Source organism: Astatotilapia calliptera, chromosome 10 (assembly GCF_900246225.1).
Source record: "Astatotilapia calliptera chromosome 10, fAstCal1.2, whole genome shotgun sequence".
In the NCBI taxonomy this organism is placed as follows: Eukaryota; Metazoa; Chordata; class Actinopteri; order Cichliformes; family Cichlidae; genus Astatotilapia; species Astatotilapia calliptera.
The window spans coordinates 23,238,301-23,257,657 of NC_039311.1; the positions used below are offsets into that span (position 1 = coordinate 23,238,301).

The 19,357-nt window shown below is 38.1% G+C and overlaps 1 protein-coding gene across 1 annotated transcript in view; it reads right to left on the reverse strand.

Annotated features, from left to right (window-relative positions):
- The window catches only part of fstl4 (follistatin-like 4), a 214,777-nt gene that overhangs the window by 55,254 nt on the left and 140,166 nt on the right, over window positions 1-19,357 (reverse strand). Inside the window, exon 6 of the mRNA XM_026182327.1 lies at window positions 18,059-18,179. Within this exon, the coding sequence (XP_026038112.1) occupies window positions 18,059-18,179 (121 nt within the window). The remainder of the gene's footprint in view (window positions 1-18,058; window positions 18,180-19,357) is intronic.

A 19,357-nucleotide genomic window follows, 5' to 3' on the forward strand; every position in this document is an offset into this window, starting at 1 on the left:
ATTCGGGATGCTAAGGTTACACCAGTGAGGTAATGTAAGTGCTTATGATCTGCCATGACGTAGCAGCTTTTAACCCAAGAGACATTCTGTGAAACACTTTGCATTTTCACACTGGCACACCATGCAACGTGCTCGCCTGCCAGTGAAAGAAACTTAGGTTTCAGTGTCTGGTTTGTGGGCACTTGAGCTCATGGACGGGCTGGGATTTAAATAACCAATCACGTAATATCTGGAAAGCTCATTCCACTACCAGAACCACATCCACACAAGGTTGTCCTTGTTAGGGCAGGTAAAGGTCGTCGCCACAGTGAATCAGATATTTTCTATGATATCACCCCTGAAGGTCGAGGATATCATCACTTTTTGACATCACTAAATTGTGTTGAAAAACATTTGCATAATAAAATTTAATAAAACTGAGGACATTGCTTTCCAGTCTAAACAGAGAGAAAAAAGTTCATATTTCAAAAATACTGTATTGTATGTTGTAATTGAATTTCAACTATAACTATGAGCTTGAGGAGTCAAAGCTTTCTATAAGCCAAACTAATACTAATACAACTGTTGTATGTGCAGGTTTTATTTATCCATCACATTTTTATTACATATTTACATCTGTTATTTTTGCTTTTAGGCAAACAGCATGAAGTGGCTTGCATAACTTCAAGAAGAAAATGTACGAAGAATTAAAAGTCTTAAGACACAACTCGGAAAGAAATTTTACGTTCGTTTAACTTTCAAAGTCCAAAAAAATCCATCCTGCTCGGAAAGGCTTAATGGAAACAAGCTGACAGTCTTGAGCTAATCTCCCATACTTCATTTGGTCGGATGAGACCCCATTCATTAAAGCTATACCCTCATCTGATAGTGGCATAGAATCTCTGACAATCTGGATAATCTTTCATCTTTATGGAAGAAGGAAAGTCCTCTCAACCCACTCTCTCTCCCCTCCCCAGCTATGCCTCTTACTGTAAACCACTGGCAGTTTTCTGACAGAGCTGGCTAAGTGGTCTTTCTCGTTTTAAAGCCTTTTCAGCCTTGTGAAGGAGGAGGGTGAGCGAGATTAGTGGCCTGCAGCAGAACTCTGCACTGCAGGAGCCACAGCTTGACCTGACCTGGAGGTCCACCTCAACAGTTACAGAATGCAGAATGAGATACACTGTGTGAATCTGGGTATACACAAGAACACTGAAAAGTATGTTTTTAAATGTGCATGCACGGAATTACAGAGTCTATGCATTTTATACAAATGCAAACATTAACCAGTATTATTTGTGATTAGAGCTGCAGGCTGGAGGAAAGAAAGCCCAATCATCAGTTTTCATAAAGCTCCCATGAAGGCATCTTTTCATACAAACCACTCCACATAGGTCAATGGACTCTTTGATTAAGACTGAAGTAAAGAGAGCATACTGAACACTATATTTTAATTTTTTTTTTACATTCTAAAAAAAAGATGCATTTTTTTTCTTATATGTAGTTTTTTTGTTCTTTTAAAAAAAGTGAAACAAAAAAACAGAATTTGCATCTAACAAGACAAAGAAAATTATCAGGAAAAAACACTGTATCTCTTTTATTTGTCACTACCCTTTGTCAAATGAAGAGGTAGAGCTCATTTATATTCTCCTCATTGTTCATTTTAAATTAATGGTGTTTTGCAGTGTGACAAATTGGAAACACTTATCTGGCATTATGCTGCTGCACTTACTACATTTTTTAATATAAATCACTGAGCATATCAAATACAGAAAGTCGGCTATGTACATGAAGTCTATATGCATTTCTGTGAATTCCAGTAATTCTATTTTTACTTGGAAATATTCAAATAGTATTATAGTATTGGAATTATTCATATAGTTGAATGCATTTTAAAAACCGATACGGTATAATGATTTGAAATGGCGTACTGTTTTAATTGTAGCTGAATTGCTTAACTGACACCCCTGAGGTTACCAATTAGTCTAAAATATGGGTGCATCCTGCATCATGGTAAAATATCCACTTTAGGACATCAACCAACCTTTGTATCATTTCTCACATCACAAAAAAGCATAATTGCTTCCACAAATTTACTTAGAATTGCAGCAACACTCACTTCACATACAAAATCCATACTTTATATTACTTCATCACATATTCAAGTCACATAGTGGTCTTTGTGATTAACGGTAACACTTCGTGAGTAAAACTATCACAAGAATGATTGGTGTAAGTTAGGTGTTCTCAAAAACAACATCCACAATTTGACTCAGGTTGCAGTCAGAACTCAGTACTTTGTAACACTTTGATTCGTTTCTTTTTCAGCCATTCTGTTGTAGATTTGCTGCTGTGCTTCGAATCATTATCCTGTTGAATGACCCAATTTAGGCCAGGCTTTAGCTGTTGGACAGATTACCTTACACATGTCTCTACAAACCTTTTGTTTACAGAGAAATGCTTTACAGCTGGTATGAGGTGTTTGTGCTGATATGCTGTGTTTGGTTTTCACCCACTGGTACTGTGCTTTATGGCCTGACATGTCCACTTTGGTTTTATCTGTCCAAAGGACTTGTTCCAGAGATTTTGTGGTTTGTAAGTTTGCAAACTGAAAGTGTGCTGCCCATGTTCTTTTAAGAAAGGAAAGGCTTTCTCCTGGCAACCCTTCCAAACAAGCCATACTTGTCCAGTCTTTTTCTAATTGCACTGTCATCAACTTTAACATTTTACATGCAAACTGAGGCCTGTAGAGTCTGAAATATCACTCCCATACTGCATACTGTAATTTCGTTATATGTGGCATTTAAGGGTAATACACCAGTATTGAATTTCCCAATACAATCTCATTTGCATCTTCAGTAAAACATCCATCCATCCATCCATCCATGCATCCATCCATCCATCCATCCATCCATCCATCCATCCATGCATCCTCTTCCAAATATCCATATCAGGGTCATGAAAGGGCTGGAGCCTATCCCATTCCTTCCATAGAAGCAGGGTACAAGTCTTGTCACTTTAAATATTTTATCATAGTTCTCCTCCAATTTAGCAACTCCATACACAGAATCAAGAGCCTCTGAAGAATAAAACTACACATTAGCAATAGCCTTCAGAGTTGCCTCTGTTATGAATACTAATGGAAACAGTTTTGGCTTTGGTTTAAGGTTTCTTTATTATCTACAGACAAGAGCATGACTTTTCAGAATTATGACTCCATATTTGTAGATTAATGTAGCTCAGCATTGGCTTAAGTATCACATTTACCGTCAGGACACTCCTTTCACATTTCTTCCAGTTCCAGGAAACCACGCTCATTTTATTTTATGGTAGTAACATAACACGATTAGATTTGTTTGGGCTAAATGATTACAGCCTATGCTAAAGGCTGTATATACATATATCAGTACATTTATTATAAGTCTCTGAACTAGTGTTGATGATTCAATAAAAATAATGCTCTCATTACATAAACATTCATTAAAACTTAATGGTCCCTTGTCTTTGCAACTTGGGGACCACTCAACAGACCAGCTGATTGTAAAAAAAAAAAAGAAAAAAGAAAAAGGGATTCACTAGAATTTAATGCATTTTTGCAAATTAACCACACACACACACACACACACACACACACACACACACACACACACACACACACACACACACACACACACACACACACACACACACACTTACACTTTATGGAAATGTCTTCATTCATGTGCTGATCCTTTGATATATGAACCAAGAAGGAGATTGCAGGTGGTTTGTACCTGACTATATTTTCCTCCTTTATACCTTAGTAATATAGGCTGATTAATTAGCAGAAAATTGAACTAAATAGGTAGCGCAACATGGCTCCATTATAACCACTAACGGTGTTTTTAAAAAGCTGCTGATGAGCTGATGAAGTTGATTAATTGCTCCATATTTTCCCCTGGAGAACTCCCCCTCCGTCTTTCTCTCTCCTTCTACCGTGTAATGAATTATGGGCGAATAAATTTTGTCTACAGCATGCGTATGCTGAACTTCAAAATTATTATGGATCCTCCAAGCATGACAGGAGCTTTGGAAATCACTACGAAAGTTTCAGGCTAAATTTTTGCATCTTTAATGGTTAGATTGTATGTGGGCAGCACAAAGGCTGGGGGTTGGAATTGCCTGATTAAAGTGACATGGGTACCATTTCCAACCATCTCCTGTAAAAATTTGATATCAGCTGACCTTTCTGCTTCAAGAGATAGTATATTAATGTTTCCACTGCTTGTCACATTAAGAATACAGGTAACCAAATGCACATCATACAGAATGGGTGTCAGCACAAAGGCTTTGCCAGCAGACTCAGATCTTTGTCACAATGGCAATTTTGCATTTGCAGTCCATTATGAGTTGCAGACAATGAGGCAAATCTGTCCCAGACCTTCATCTGGCAATAAACAATGCAGTCAGCATATTTTTTAAAAGGTTCCGATGCAGGGTACAAAAATGAGCCACAAAAGGTGTCAAACCTCAAAAAGCTCTCATGTAAAAGAGATAAACAATTGAGATCATTATCTCAGGCAGTCCACTATCATTAGATAACTTTCTCCTACATACCCGTCTTAAGATAAAAGCTTTCGACTGGAGAGAATTCGTGTAAACAAACAATTATGTCATGGCTGAAGTGGGGTCTAATTTGCCCAATGTTTTGTGAATTATAGATTACATTCTGATCTCTTTATGTTTCTACCTCCCAGCTGGTGTGGGCCTTCCAAATCCTCAGATACTTTTCTGCAGCCTCCTGCAATCCTGAATGTCACGGCTCTGTTCCATGACATCAAGGCATCAAACTCAAAAGCTTCAGAATTTCTTTCTGGATGCCTGATGTGTAGTTTATCTACACTTCAAGGTGTTCCATCTGCGTGTTGCTTGTAACTTGGATTAAGCCTGGCACACCAAAAAAAAGAGAAAAAAAACCACTGCATCATCTCGGCATGAAAAAGCCTCCGAGCTTTAACCCTCAAGGTAGCTCAGCGCATGTTGTTTTAGAAGACTGGGTTGAACAGGAGCTTGTTGCCACAGGAGATACTGTGTACTAACACTCAGCTGGGAGTGTGCAGCATTGAACAAAACCGGAGAATCAGACCGCACTCTTGAGAATAAAGACTCTGGAGATTTGGGAATACCTGCTCCCCTATTATCAACCTCGCTCTTGCACTTTAAAAAGTTTGACTATATAACCTTTCTGAAGCTGCCAAAGCAGCTCTTTCAAGCCGTACTGAATGAAAACTCTGGCTTTAGAAATACTTTGAAGGCTACTAAATGATATTGGCTGCTGGCTTGAGTGCCATGCAGGAGAACTGTAATTCTTTTTAACGGCTCAGGAAACCTCAGTGTGGCTTTATGAAAACTGCAAGAAAACTAATCGAAACTTCTCTGTAAAACAAGAAACTGATCTGCCAGGTTTAGTTGGTGTTTCTATCAAATCGCCTTCTATACAAGCACAGAATTGTACACACAGCACTTTGCAACTCATTTGTCTTGATAAGAAAGATGATGTGTATAACGGAAGTTTTTAAAAATTTTTTTGACGGTTGTTGTCCCTGTAAGTGTATTTACTGTACTTGTGTGCTTGTCATAGTTCAGCTTCCAGCACTGAGAAGCATCTGTCCTCTCTGGCGGGTGTCTCTCAAATGTCAGTGATATAGTAGGAATGTGTATAAAGAGCACATGGTCTCAAAAGTTAACATAGATTTACACCCAGGTAGTCCGTTGTGCTTCTGCTTTAGCCTTTCACTTCTGCTGCTCTTTTACTTTATATTTCAATCTCGAAACTCTTATACCCTCCTAATCTTTCCTCCAGTCTGGCCCAAACTCTTATAAACACAAAATTATGTATTACCTACTTGTTTTGTCTGCACCCCCATTCAACTCCCTGATTGCTCCTCACGATGCACCTCTCTCAGCCCACCTCTGTGCTCCTCTAAGCCTTGATAAACATGTGCAAACATGCAATTATACATCACCTGCTCTTCTAAATCCTCCCAATCTTAGCTGTCCTTCTCTTTTCTTGACACTCCTGGCCTCTTCCCAAATCCTATTTTCTCCTTCCTCCCAGGTAAACACATGTAGGCAGGCAGAATCACCAGGTTAACATTTGCATCTTGTTTTTGTAACTTATCTAAAGCTGTAGTCCTTAGGTTGATCCAAACACAATTTCATCCTTCTGAATATGGGGGTACTATAACCAATAACCCCTTAGGTGTTTGTTTGGGCTTCGGATGTGTGTGTGAATGTGATTCAGTTGTTTGGAAATAAGCTTTCAGCTTGAGGCAACCACATCTAGTCACTTGTACTTTAATTCTTTTCCCACTTTATTCCGTTCCACTTTCTTTCATCCCCTTATAAGATCAGAGTGTTTGTTGTCTTGTTTGTTGGGTTCAGCTTAGTGACGTCACTCAGCGCTGGCCTGTGTTCATCCCCATCATATACATAAAGAGGAGAAAACTCTTTTATCAAAACATAACCTTAACATTATGACCACACCATCTGGACCAACTTGCTGATGATTTACACGGAGCAGATGTTAACCCAAAGAGAAGAATGCTCTCTCTACGGGAAATATTCCTTGCTTTCTTACACAGAAGCAGTGTAGCCATAAGCTAAAGTTATCCAACCACGACGGATTATATGGTCCTATTCTTACCTTGTTGGGTTGTCTTGTTTTCTGCTACCATATTCTTTTTTTATGCAAAAAAAAAAAAAATTCCCCCTAGTTTTTGCCCTTTTCTGCCGTGTTTACCTCCTTTGTTCTGAGAGAAGATTTTCAAAGCTGATGAAGGTGGATGCTTGAGGGGATATTGTTGAAGAGATGAGAAAAAACAGAAAAATCATCACTTCCATGCAGACCCACACTTACAGAGAGTTAAACAAACACTGGTGAAGATGCACACTTGTTTGAAATTGAAGAAGGGTGTTAAAATAAGAAAAAAAGAAGAGGAAGAAAAGGGGGGATTGTTCCACTAAAGAAACTAGAGAAATACCAAATCAATGGAGGCATGATAATGAATTATTTCCTCGCCCGAGTGGGAGTTAGAGGAGAGAGATAAAAGCAGACCACATGCTGTGCCACTAACAGCCTAGGGGGCGGCTGCCTGTGAATTACGGTGCGCTGAAACACACTTGCTGCCCTCGGGACCCATTGGTTGCAAAAAGAAAGAGAAAGGAGAAAAAAATAGGAATAAGAAATGGGGATGGGGAGGGGGCAGAAAAGAAATGTCGGGAAGGGTAATAGGTCAAACCGAAACCCCTCAAGGCCCTGCGAAGCGTGGATTTACATCTCTATGGCTAATTAGAGTCATAACGATGAAATTAAAGTGGTGGAAATGAAAGAAGGATAGACGGATGAGGGAAATTGAGAAGCAGGGACATAGGCAGTGTCGGATGGGATTATTCAGCATGTGTAATTATGAGAGATATTAGATGTCTGGTAGAACAGCGAGTGTGTCACCAATAGGAAGTCACATCTTAATAATTCTTATATGATGTTCTACATGTACTGTGGGATTTTTGCTTGCAAATTTAGCCTTGAGTAAAAACATTAGCTACACTTAGAAGACCCAGATTACTCAACTACTCAGAGTCAAAGAAACAAGCGATTGACAAGTAGACGTGCAATTTGTTCTTCACCGTGACAACTGCAGCATGTTTAACAGACTCAAAGCAAACATTTGGTTTCGCTCTCTCATCAAAGACATCCTGTTTGGTAAGTTTAGTAGCTTGGATTAAAATTGACATGTACAATTAGTAAAAAAAACATATACCTGAACTATACAGTTATAGCATATAATAGTTCATATGAAGATTAAAATTCAGCTGCTTGTGGATGAATTTTTGCGTCATCTTAATGAGTAGACGAGGCACTAACCTCAGCTTTTGATTTTCGGTTAGTGTTTTTAAAATGGGAAAACGTATCTGCTAATATTACAAATTTATACATCATCCATGTGTCATGGTAACTTAATTTTTACTGCAATCACTGTTGGGCACACTGACTTTCTTTCAACTTGCTTCATCTTTTTAAGTTATTAATTCGCTACATATCTGTAAATGTCAATATCTCTCAGAGAACATCCAGTTTTTATAATCTATGTGGAACAGACAAATGCAATGTAGATGTAAGAGCGCTACTGCAGGTTATTCCAGTTTAGCAACTATTAAGCTATAAACACTTCTTATATTCACTTTTAATTGGCTGAAACCAACTAATTAAATTTGGTTGGAGATGCTGCCACATCTCGATTCATAAGATTCTGGAATCTGGTCAATAAGAAAGAAAATAATTATAATAATAACAGTTGCTATAAAAACACACCTTATTTAAATGTATCTGTTCTGCCCTTTCAGGATCATCTCTTCATGCACAACAGGTTTTATATAGAATGTTATATCTCATTCTGTTTCCTTGCAGTTCTGTGATGTGTGCTGGATCTCCAGTGCACCACAAAGATGATCCTTCAACATGGATTTTGTTTTGTGAAAATGGATGAAGCAAATCTGGTGAATGGAGCAAACAGCGAGTAAATGTTGTTTTGGTACATACGTCAAGAATGATGACAAATACTATCAGTTTCTTTCAGCAGAACTCTACCCCACACTTTAGGGGACAAAGCTTTGGTGTACAACCTCATGAATCTAGAAAGAATTGACAAGTGTAATCCTGGTGCCACTCCTGACTTGACATGTTTCCTTTTGCTTGTAAGTGATGGACTCTGCAGTCTTCGGCTATACACCAGTAATTTTCAGATGAACTCTACCAGATTAACCACAATAACAGCAGCAATATTATGTCACACTAAAGTTTGCTTAATCTGAAATGACTATGTTTGCTGCTTATAAGCCTGACTGCGTTGATGAAAAACCAAAATAAATGGCACAATACATTTAATAAATTGCTACATATTTGCTATGATCCAAACTGAAACTCATATATGCAAATATTCATTCCTGTTTTATACATTCATCTATATAATAAAGACTTCACATATCCATTTTCAAAAAAATTAATTTCATGGTTTAGGCTTTAAAGTGACTTAATATGGATTTTTGATTTTGGGGGGGGATGGGGCTAAAGGTCAGCAGCCTTTGGTCACAGCTCCCATTTGCTGATCAAGATTTAAAAATCAACCTACAAAATAACCAAGCATATTAAAATAAGATCAGCCAAATTGTACAAATGTAAATATCAGTGTATGAAACATTTCCATTCCAAGCCCCTGCAGAGTACTGGATTTCCTTCATTCTTGTTATTCAACTCAAGCCTAATCATTCCAGTCAGCTAGTTAGTAGTGCAGCAATAAAAGTTAATTTAAAAAGTGTGAGTGCTGTGAAGTTTTATTTACTTATTTTTTCAGTATTCCTGTTGCTTTATGTACTTGTTTTATATAATTCCTGCATGTCTGTGAAGGTTTTCAGTCAATAATGACAATAATTCCTGCATAGCTTTTCTATATATTTTGTAAACTAAAATGATCCAGATAATCCATTTTAGTGCTGCTATTCCTTATGGTAAACTCGTGGCTCCAACTCCATATTGAACACTGTGACACAACAATAGTATTGACCTTCTCCAATAAAGCTGTATTTAAAGAGTAGAGAGATGATGGCAAATAACAGATCCTACCTGGATGATGTGTAATATACCGCTTGCTTGCTAATTTATTTCATTATTTGGCGATTGGGATAGGAAAACAAGAGAACGTGAATATCACCAGGAGTAAAAGACAAGTCCATCACACTTCATCAACTGCAGGTAAACAACCCTCCAGTAACTCTAAAACCACTCCATCAAAGTCAAAGTTACATTTTACTTACAGGTACAACAATCAGTGTTTCTATCAAAGCACTGCACAGACAGTATTTATGTCAAGTCTGGCAGATGTTTACAAAGCATGAATGTCTCAGTTGAGAATTTCACTGAAGAGTGCTTCACAGTGCCTCAGATGCTGTGCACATTAAGTGTATTTATAATACCATAAAATAAACTGATGGCCCACTGCCTCTAGTTATCCATGGGGGACATCACTCACGTATTATTATTTTTGTGTTTAGATGCACACAGTGTGCTGTTTTTGTATAAAGGAGCCTCAACAGACTCCATCAGAATATTCTTTTATGTTTCACTGTTGCCTTTTTCCTCGGCTCATCTATTCGTCTCTGGTATGTGCTTAAGATGTCCACCTGTGTGCAGCGTTTGCACCTGGGGATAATGCAGTCCTGTATCTCACACCGCACACGTTTAATCCTTAATTGTTGATCGTGCGCAGGGTTCAAATTGCTTACTTTACTCTACCTTCCTCTGGCTTTATGTTTCTCTCTGCTTGTTTCCTCTTTGACTTTATGTTTCCCCTCCTCTCTCCTCCTCTCCTCCTGGGAATTAGCTGCAGTGGGTAAGTGTTGCACTAAATAAATGACTTGGAGATTAAACAGACAACCACAGTTGCCATGGCAACTAACTGGGCATCTCTCGCTATTGTATTCGGAACACTGCTGGATGACCACTGGCTGTAAAGACTGTGGGTCTCTCGGTGTATATGAAATGCATATTTACATGTGGTTATGTGAATGCCTATGGTTATGGGTTAGCAGTATTAAATATAGTGTTATTATAGTAATATAGTTTTATATAAATATACTATTAAATATAACTAGGATAAATGTATTTTAACATGTGCAGCAACAGTGATTTGAAAGATCCAAGTAACATGCTACAACTAAGGCCCACAAGATGCTATCCCCCACAAACACCCACTCAGCCAGCCACCCACACCCAAACACATGCACACACCTCCACCCCGTCTAGTCATACTTTGTGTGTCTTTTAGCATTTCACTTTTGGACTATCTTGGATCTAATTAAGATGCAAGCTGCTACTGATGCAAAGTTAAGCCACAGCAATCTTCAAAACAGATCTCTCTCAGTGCAACACATAAAAAGTAGAACCAAGATCTCAACTGTCTCTTACCTGTTACTGCAGCTACCTGACACTGGGTAATTACCCAGAAATAGAAACGGCACTTGGAAGTCACCAAAAAGGCCCTTATACACACTGGCAATTAGCTTTAAAGGTTCAGTGAGCAGTAACGAGGTATCAGACACTGGCCAGGAGAAATGAAAGGAAATGAAAGGAAAGGAAATAACAAAAGTGTAGGTATCCTTTAAGACCCCTTTGAGAGAATGTGTAACCCAGGCAAGTAAAAAAGTAAAACTTAACATTGCATTTGAACCTTGATCTTTCACTAAGCCTAACTGCACACGTCTGTTGCCAAAATCTATCCAAAAAATAAGTGAACAGAAAACGGGGATGGAAAATGCAGTTAAAGTGTAAATGCACCAAAAGAAAGTGTAAAAAAAAAAATCCTGTGTGGGATTTGATCTGCAGTCTCTTGTGCAAGTGGTGACTGACTTACGCCTCCACCAGGCCCCTAAAGTCCTAATGTGAATGTTTTAGCTTTTTAAAATTGGAAACACTTAACCTTGTGTCCATGGACACGAATCGAACTTCCCTCAGACTCCATGACAGATGTTGTGCACAAAAAAGGGGAAAATCATGTCCAGGAACACGAATCAATAGATTACATTTCACGATTATTTCACTAACTGCTACAAGGCTGCAATGTGAACTAGGTAAGAGGAATTTGTAAGTAGAACTGAAGTGGAGAAGGACATGGTGCAAACAAAATGGCCAAAAACACAATAAAAAGCAGAGGAAAGACTGATGTAATTTTGAGTGTGTGGGTGCTGAAGACTATTCCAAGACCTTCACTTCAAAGTCACTTTGCTGTTGACAGCTTAGCTGGAGGTCGCTCACTCACACGGCTGTCAGAGAACAACAGGCTCAACGTGTAAAACTGACATCCGATCTCAGCGAGATCATTTGTGCAGATTAAGAGCAAACTCGAGTAGCACAAAAGATCAAACCTTGACAGGAGCTACACAAAGATTTTATCTTGCAACACGGACATCCCTTAAAGCTTTTTTGTCCATGTAATCTGTAAGCGTGATAGCATGGAACCCAAGCTCAGCAGGAAACATTTGAAAGCATCTACCCAGAGGCGTGGATAATACACATGATATAGAAACAAACTCCCTACTCAGGGATGATGAAATGCAAATTATAGTCTATGTTAATTTTGGTCTTTGAATACCTACATATGTGTGAATGAAAATCATGTGTTTACAGTCTGGTTTTCCTTGGTGCTTTGGCCACTGTCTCGATGACCACCTTTGCTCCTTGATAATTATCATATGTCATTATTATAACATTTTACTGACTGCAAAATGTATTGATTCAGCTGAAAATGAACAGATTAAATAAAGAATCTGATAACCTTGAGATACATGAAACTCTGTTCTTATTCAGCCGCGTTGAGATGTGTTAGGTTTAATTAAACTCTTGGGGTTAACCTCCCTTTCACATTTGCTGCGCTAACATTAAATCATTTTTTTTCGTTATCTATCTATCTAATGCAAGCTTCACACAAAGTGGGATACAAACACAATTCCATGGGTCATTTTTCAGGGCTTTGCCATTTTATAAATGAATACAGATAAATTCATACATCACCCTTAATGGGGTCACACATATTTCACATGTGCAATTCACCAAAATACACCTGCTAAGGTTGTCCAAAGTTCCTTCTTCAACCTATTAACCTGCATTTATTTAGCAAGGCTGTTCTAAGTCTTGTGATATTATTCTGTTATTATATGTTACCTTATAGATGTAATCAAAATAGTTGAATTATGATATTGTTGTAGATCATATTATACCCTTTAAAATAGAGTGTGTGATCTGTATGTAGTTTAGTTCTCATTATACTTTTGAGTTAACAGAACATATTCACATATTAGTTTATTAGATAAAGGTGCATCACTCTGTATCCTTGATCTGCTGGGAATGTGTGACACTGTTTTCTTGACATGCTTAATTGTTGAATCATGAAGAGAAGGTTGTAAGCAGGAGACTCTGTGTCTAAAGACAGGGGAGATAGACAGACCACATTCCACACCCCCACCTTACAGAAAGCAGAGAAACAACTGCCGAGGTCATAACTTAGGCGCTGTAACAGAGAAAAAATGTGTTGTTTTGGCTTTTACGACTAGCTGGGGGCCACTAGAGACTATAAAAAGCTGAGCAACCCGTCACCATTTTGAGACATGTGCCTGACCCTCTGGTAGCATCTCTCCCGTCCGGACGTTGTAATGCTCTTATTGTTGAATTGTATGCAAATAAATGATTGTTGATTGAGCATTTATACACCGAGTATTGTCCTTCCTTCAGCCCAAAGATTCAAAGAACTGCGTGTTTTCAACAGTCTCTTACATATTCAATTGCAACCAAATCATTTTCTTACCTCTGTTTTCACTTTCTCTTATTTGTCCCAGCGGCGACAAAGAGGAGCTTTCTCCCCCTTTGTCTCTCTTTTTTCACCAGTACCACTTTCCACTATCGTTCCTCCACTAGCCTTCTCAGAATAGCCAATTCCCCATATGATGCTCTCTCCCCTCCCTTCTTTTTTATGCCATCCTCCTCTTTCTCACTCTCTTTTTACCTCTCTGTCTCAACTTCTCTCCTTTGATTAATTAGTCAGAGCCGCTGAGTGGCCCTGCCAGTGCAGCCCAGCATCACAGCATAATTCCACTCTTAGTTGGCGTCACGGAAAACAAATACTCACAGTTGAGTAAATGCTTAAAGGGAAAGAACTGCATGTGGGAGAAACATGGTGAAGCAATATGAACCACAGAAAACCAACCTGGACCTAATTAGAAGCTTTCCAGCTGTGTACTTTCGCAAAAAAAAAAAAAAAAAAAAAAAAGGAACCAGTGGTTCGTTGCACTGTCCCTCAATGACTAATGGCTCTGTAAATATACAGTTACATGACCTTCAGCTTCGGCAACCTTGGCATGCACTACATACCAACATGCCTCCAGCATTTTCTATTGTAAAGAAAACCAAAAAAAAAAACCCCCAACCAAACAAACAGAAAAAGCAAGATGAAGTTTAGGCTACTCCTCTGATCAGGTACAATATAGTCACAAACCTCTGAGATATCAGTGTCAGCACTTCTCATCTTTTCTTTTAAAACATCTTGCTGTCTTTCAGCTGCTGCATTGCTGTTTCCTTCACACATTGCATCACTTTCCTATCAGTCCTCTGGTCCACTCCTGTTGTTTTGATGACTGAGAGTCAGTCATGAAGACTTAAAATAAACAAACAGCTGAAAAAGGAGCAGAGGCATGTTCCTGTCCATTACTGTTTATCTTTCTCTGCTGTTTGAATGCTCTTCTGTGCACAGACTGAAGGACCTCCAAAATTCCTGCTTTTTAAGTTTTCATCTATTAACGCAAATTCAAATTGGAGGATTGTCATGATATTCTGAGAGTTTCAGCTTTAAATAACACAGCCTTTGATGAAAAAATACTAGATATATTTATTATTAATAATTATTATTACGCAATTCACAAAGGTTGCACTATATTGTAAATTTCTAAAATGAATAGGAACGTAGAGAATCCACACGTTATCATATCACACTAGTGTGTTCTACCTTTCAGTTAAAAAGCATGCAGTTTACTGACTCCATGTACGACATAACCTATACTGAAAACCACAATAGCTTGAAATGGCACAATTAAAATTGCAGCATAGATATCCCAGTCTCCACATTTGCAAAAGGTTACTCGCCATAATGCGCATGCAGTCCACGTCTCACCCCAGGGCAGCTCTATATACTACACATGTATCCTCACAGGAGCTCTGACCTTGTGCGTCCACATATATTACATCTGCAGGCTACAGATATCTCTCAATAAGCCTGCTCACTTAGCAGTTTCAATTCTAATGCACTGTGTTGTCTTTTACCGAACATTTAGGTAATGTGAATCACCTTGGCACGCGCATCACTGACACAGTCCACGAGGCACGTTCCTGCACATTTATTATTGTGTAATTACAGTGGTTTTAATTTGGACACAAAGGTCACGTGTACAAGCAACCGACTCCTACAGAATGTTGACACTGTAATAAATGTTGGGAAACAGAACCCTGTTGAAACCCTAAACCATTAGGAGGCTACAGAGCTAATTTAAAGCCATTATGCTGTTATCTCTGTCCCGCAATATGCTCTATGGGAAAGAGAATGTTGATTATTCAGTAAAGCAGAACAAGAGGTCATTCTTTTTCTGGCTCTTCTGAGCAAAACCTCTGAATTAATGGTGTGAACTGCAAAATAAGCAATAAAAGAGAAAACAACAACAACAACTTTGCACTGAAATACCAACTTGAGTAGCTTTTTACCATAAAATGGCAAAAACATCAATCTTATATTTTTTAAAGCATTTCTTTTTATTAAACACATTAGAGGTTCCTTCTATAACGATATACCTCTAGCTATTTGGTTACTTAACTTTTTTTTTTTGGTACCTTCAAAATGTGTTTGAAGGTACCATGAGTAATAATATGCAAATTGTAAGTGATTTCAGAGAAAAGCAATGGGTATCTTGACCAGCGCTGGTCATTGTTCTGTCAAATGTCCATGCACAGGCAACTGAAATTAACGGGACATGGACACAATAATCAAGAAGACAAAAACTGCAGATTCTAGTGACACAGAGTAAAGCTAGCTTCCACACAATGCAGTAAATTACAGGATAGATTCAAAGATGAAGTGCTTATGAGACAGACCACTTTCACTTCGGTATGTTTTAATATATATCTAGTTTTGGATTTCACTGCTTGCTCTTAAAATTTCACAACTTGCAGATACAAAAAACATTTTTCGTTTATCTATCTTTGCTAACTTTACGAATCAAACTGAGTTATTGTGGTTCAGCATTAATGTAAAATTAATAAATAGTCAACTGTAGTATGTTCGTGAATGATTAAACACCTGGTTTACAAGAAACTGCTGATCAGTCGCAGTGTCTATCTCAACAGACCAAAGACCAAAAATCCACAAATGTCGCAGGCTGACTGCTTATTTGGGGCAAAATATAAGCTATTCATCATTTTTGTATTCAAAACTGTTAAATGACCTATGTTAAATCTGTGCAGGTGACAACCACTGGAAATACTGGAAATACTGGAAAGTGCGGTTGTCCCTAATTGCGTTTTCTGCCTACCTGAGTTCTTGGTTTGTATCTTTTGCTGCCTTTTCATATGATGCACCTCAGTAGGTTTTGCGCCATGTTTGTGCTGTTTGGATAAGAGCACTATCTATGATACAAATATAGATGTGATTGCTGCTTCTCATTTCTGACAACGCATCAGTAAATCTAATCAGTGTTATTCTTTGATTTTAATTCTAAATCTATGCCCTTGGAGACAAAAATAGGTGTTTAAGTGGGATCCACTTAACACAGGACGCAATGACAGTTAAGAAAAGTAAAAAATAGGTCACAAAGAACCTTGCTGGGATTGTAAAAAGGTCGAGTACAAGGGTAAAATCAATAAGAATGTAATCATCTAAGGAGTATTAGCAAAGCACATATTGCCCTCTATTCAATTTGTGGTGGAAAAAAAAAATATCTGACAGCAGGACAGAGCTTTGAATGGTGGTTTACTTGCTTGGTTTATACATTAAATAAGGCAAAGGCAACATGGAGGGGCAAAATAATAAAAATAATAGAAAAACACACTGTGTTTCATAACAGAACAAGTTCAGAGACTGTGGGAATAATAGTGAAGCTCGAGTTGGCTTCTTGGAAAATGGCCAAAGGGTTGTGATTTTTACATCAAAGCTACAGAATAGAAGAAAAGCACCAACAGAGAGAACCATGAAAACCAAAGAAAGACTCCTGAATATGCCTTCTAACCTAGTGCTTTGAGGTATATGATCCCCAAAACATGACTAAGGCTTGTATTTAAAATGTTCGCCCTGAGATCAAGCATTTGGCTGCATGGAAGAAAATCAATGCGGGGAAAAAAATCCTTCTCACATCATTTAGGTTAATTTTTATTTTTTCCAAACTTGCGTCCATATTGTAAATGCCCACCCTGTTAAACACACCTGTGATTCCTGGCTTTTTGGTTTCCCACACTACCCACACTAATGAGACCTCGGACTGCATCGCAGAAACACACGCATACACAAACATGCAAACACACACAATTTAACACCATCAACATTATCCATAACACCAGATGTGCCACTCAAACATAATTGCTCCCCCTCGGTGTTGCCTTTCTGCAGCCCAACACTTAACCTTGAGTGTCATCTGATCAATAGCTTGTGTTATTGGTCCCTGCCCACTTCTTCAGCCGCTTGTCAAACATAAAATGCATTGACTAACCTGGCCTAAAATGCTGCAGGCAAACCTGTAGGTAGATAAATACCATGCAATGGCTTTTCACTGCCCATCTGGAAGGTGAAAGGACTGTAACCAAATAATAGCAGGATGACTTCCACTTAAACCAGTCATTAAGGGGCTAAATTAATGGTGGAGCTTAATGGACCCGCACAAGCCAAAGGTAAAGCTCTGGAAATGGCCACCTGCCATAACTAGCTGCTGGATTCATCAACTTTATTACCATTTTGCAGCATAGTTCAATACAGTTTGAACTTACACGCAAGATAAGACAATGATCAAATTAGATAGCGAGTTTGAGAACAAGATTTGCAGCAGGTTGCCTCTGTGTCTAGCAATTTTCATGCCGGTGCTATAGCAACATTAGTGACGGAGTTGTGATTTTTGGTCCTAATAAAGTGGAACCTGCATGCTCTCAGCTGCCACTCAGCCTAAACCCCAAAGGCTATTATAGCTCTTCCAGATGATTCCAGATGCAATTATCAATTTATCTGTTCCAGGAAATCTTTTATCCTCAGAACTGCTGTGGAGAGGCTGATTGAATTGTGATGTTGTGAAATTCTAAAATGTACCAACAGTAAGTACGTCACCCGTACCTTACACATATTTTTTTGTGCCATCTTTTTTAACAAATAAATGGCTTATGTCGCTATATGTTAGTATTATACGTACATATTTTAACAGATTAACTGTGCATTTTTTGTAAGGGGAAAAAAAAGGATAGAAAAATATTTACGGAAAGCTGTGTAGAACTCGTGGAGGCTGAGATGGCCATCGTTGTTGTAGTCGTCATAGCGTAGCAGGTCTTGCATGGTGCACTCCAGCAGGCTGTCCTCCAGGTGCTCTTTCATGGAGATCTAACACATATACACACACACAACACAGAATACATCCATTCAGTCATCAAAAGGAAACATCTATACACAGGTGCCATAGTCCTATATCTTATTATAGGCTTTATTTATTGTTTCTCTCTTGCCTCCATCTTTTTATGATCCTAAGCTATGTGTAGTAAGAAAGAACCACATTATTCATACTCAGAAGGAAAGATACTGTCCAAATTGAACTTTTCTGTATCACTTTAATAGCCTAGTTTCAAATACTGAAGGGGAAAATCACAGAATCCTCTATTTAATTAAAACAATACTTTTTACATTCACTGGTTATTACTTTTATAAAAGTGATATATTAGTGATTAAACCTCTAATAGAGCCTTTTTTAATGAAGATTTTATTTTGACTTTGCTGTGCTATGAGGAGAGAAATTGCCACTTTTTCCATATTTAAAAAAAAAAAAAAAAACAGCACTGTTCAGCTGTCTCTCATCATAATTAAATACCAAATGTACTATATACAAGAGAATCAGACTCACAACTCCTGAGTGTACTTCCATTCTCATTAAAGGTAGTGGATTAAATATGTAATCCGTCATGTTAGTGCTATACTGATTGCCTTTCCTTTTTAAGAGTATCTGGTCCTGCTACTCTTGCATGCTGCACCTGAGTTAATTCAAAGATGTTCCCCTGGGAAGACTCACCACTCTCACATCCATTCGCTGTCATTTATGAGTCCTCTTTTGCAGTAGTAGCAGTACTTCACTCTCAGGGGAACCATCTTTGAGTGGGTGATGTTTAGCAGTTTTTAGGAAGTTAAACAAAAAACTCAGCCTCGCTTATTCTGTAAAAGTTGTTTCTTCTCTAGAAATAAGAGAATAAAAATGCTTCTCAGTGTAACTCTATATTTATCAGATGCTGGCCCATGCTAGAAAGCTAGACTGCTTATGTAGCATTTATGTAGGACACCTCACCTAATCTTTTTAGTTAGTGCCAATATTTATGTGCTTAGAATTTATTATAACAGCAACAACAAAAACGCCTGGACAGTAAATTCTGGAAATTGAATCCTTATGTGGTTATTCTATTTATTTATTTAGTTATTTTGGCTTTTTTTTTCTAAAATCTGTGAGCTGAGACCCTTGTAAGAGAAGAGCAAGTCAATATTTGCTTTAATATATCAAGGTACAGTTCGATACAATA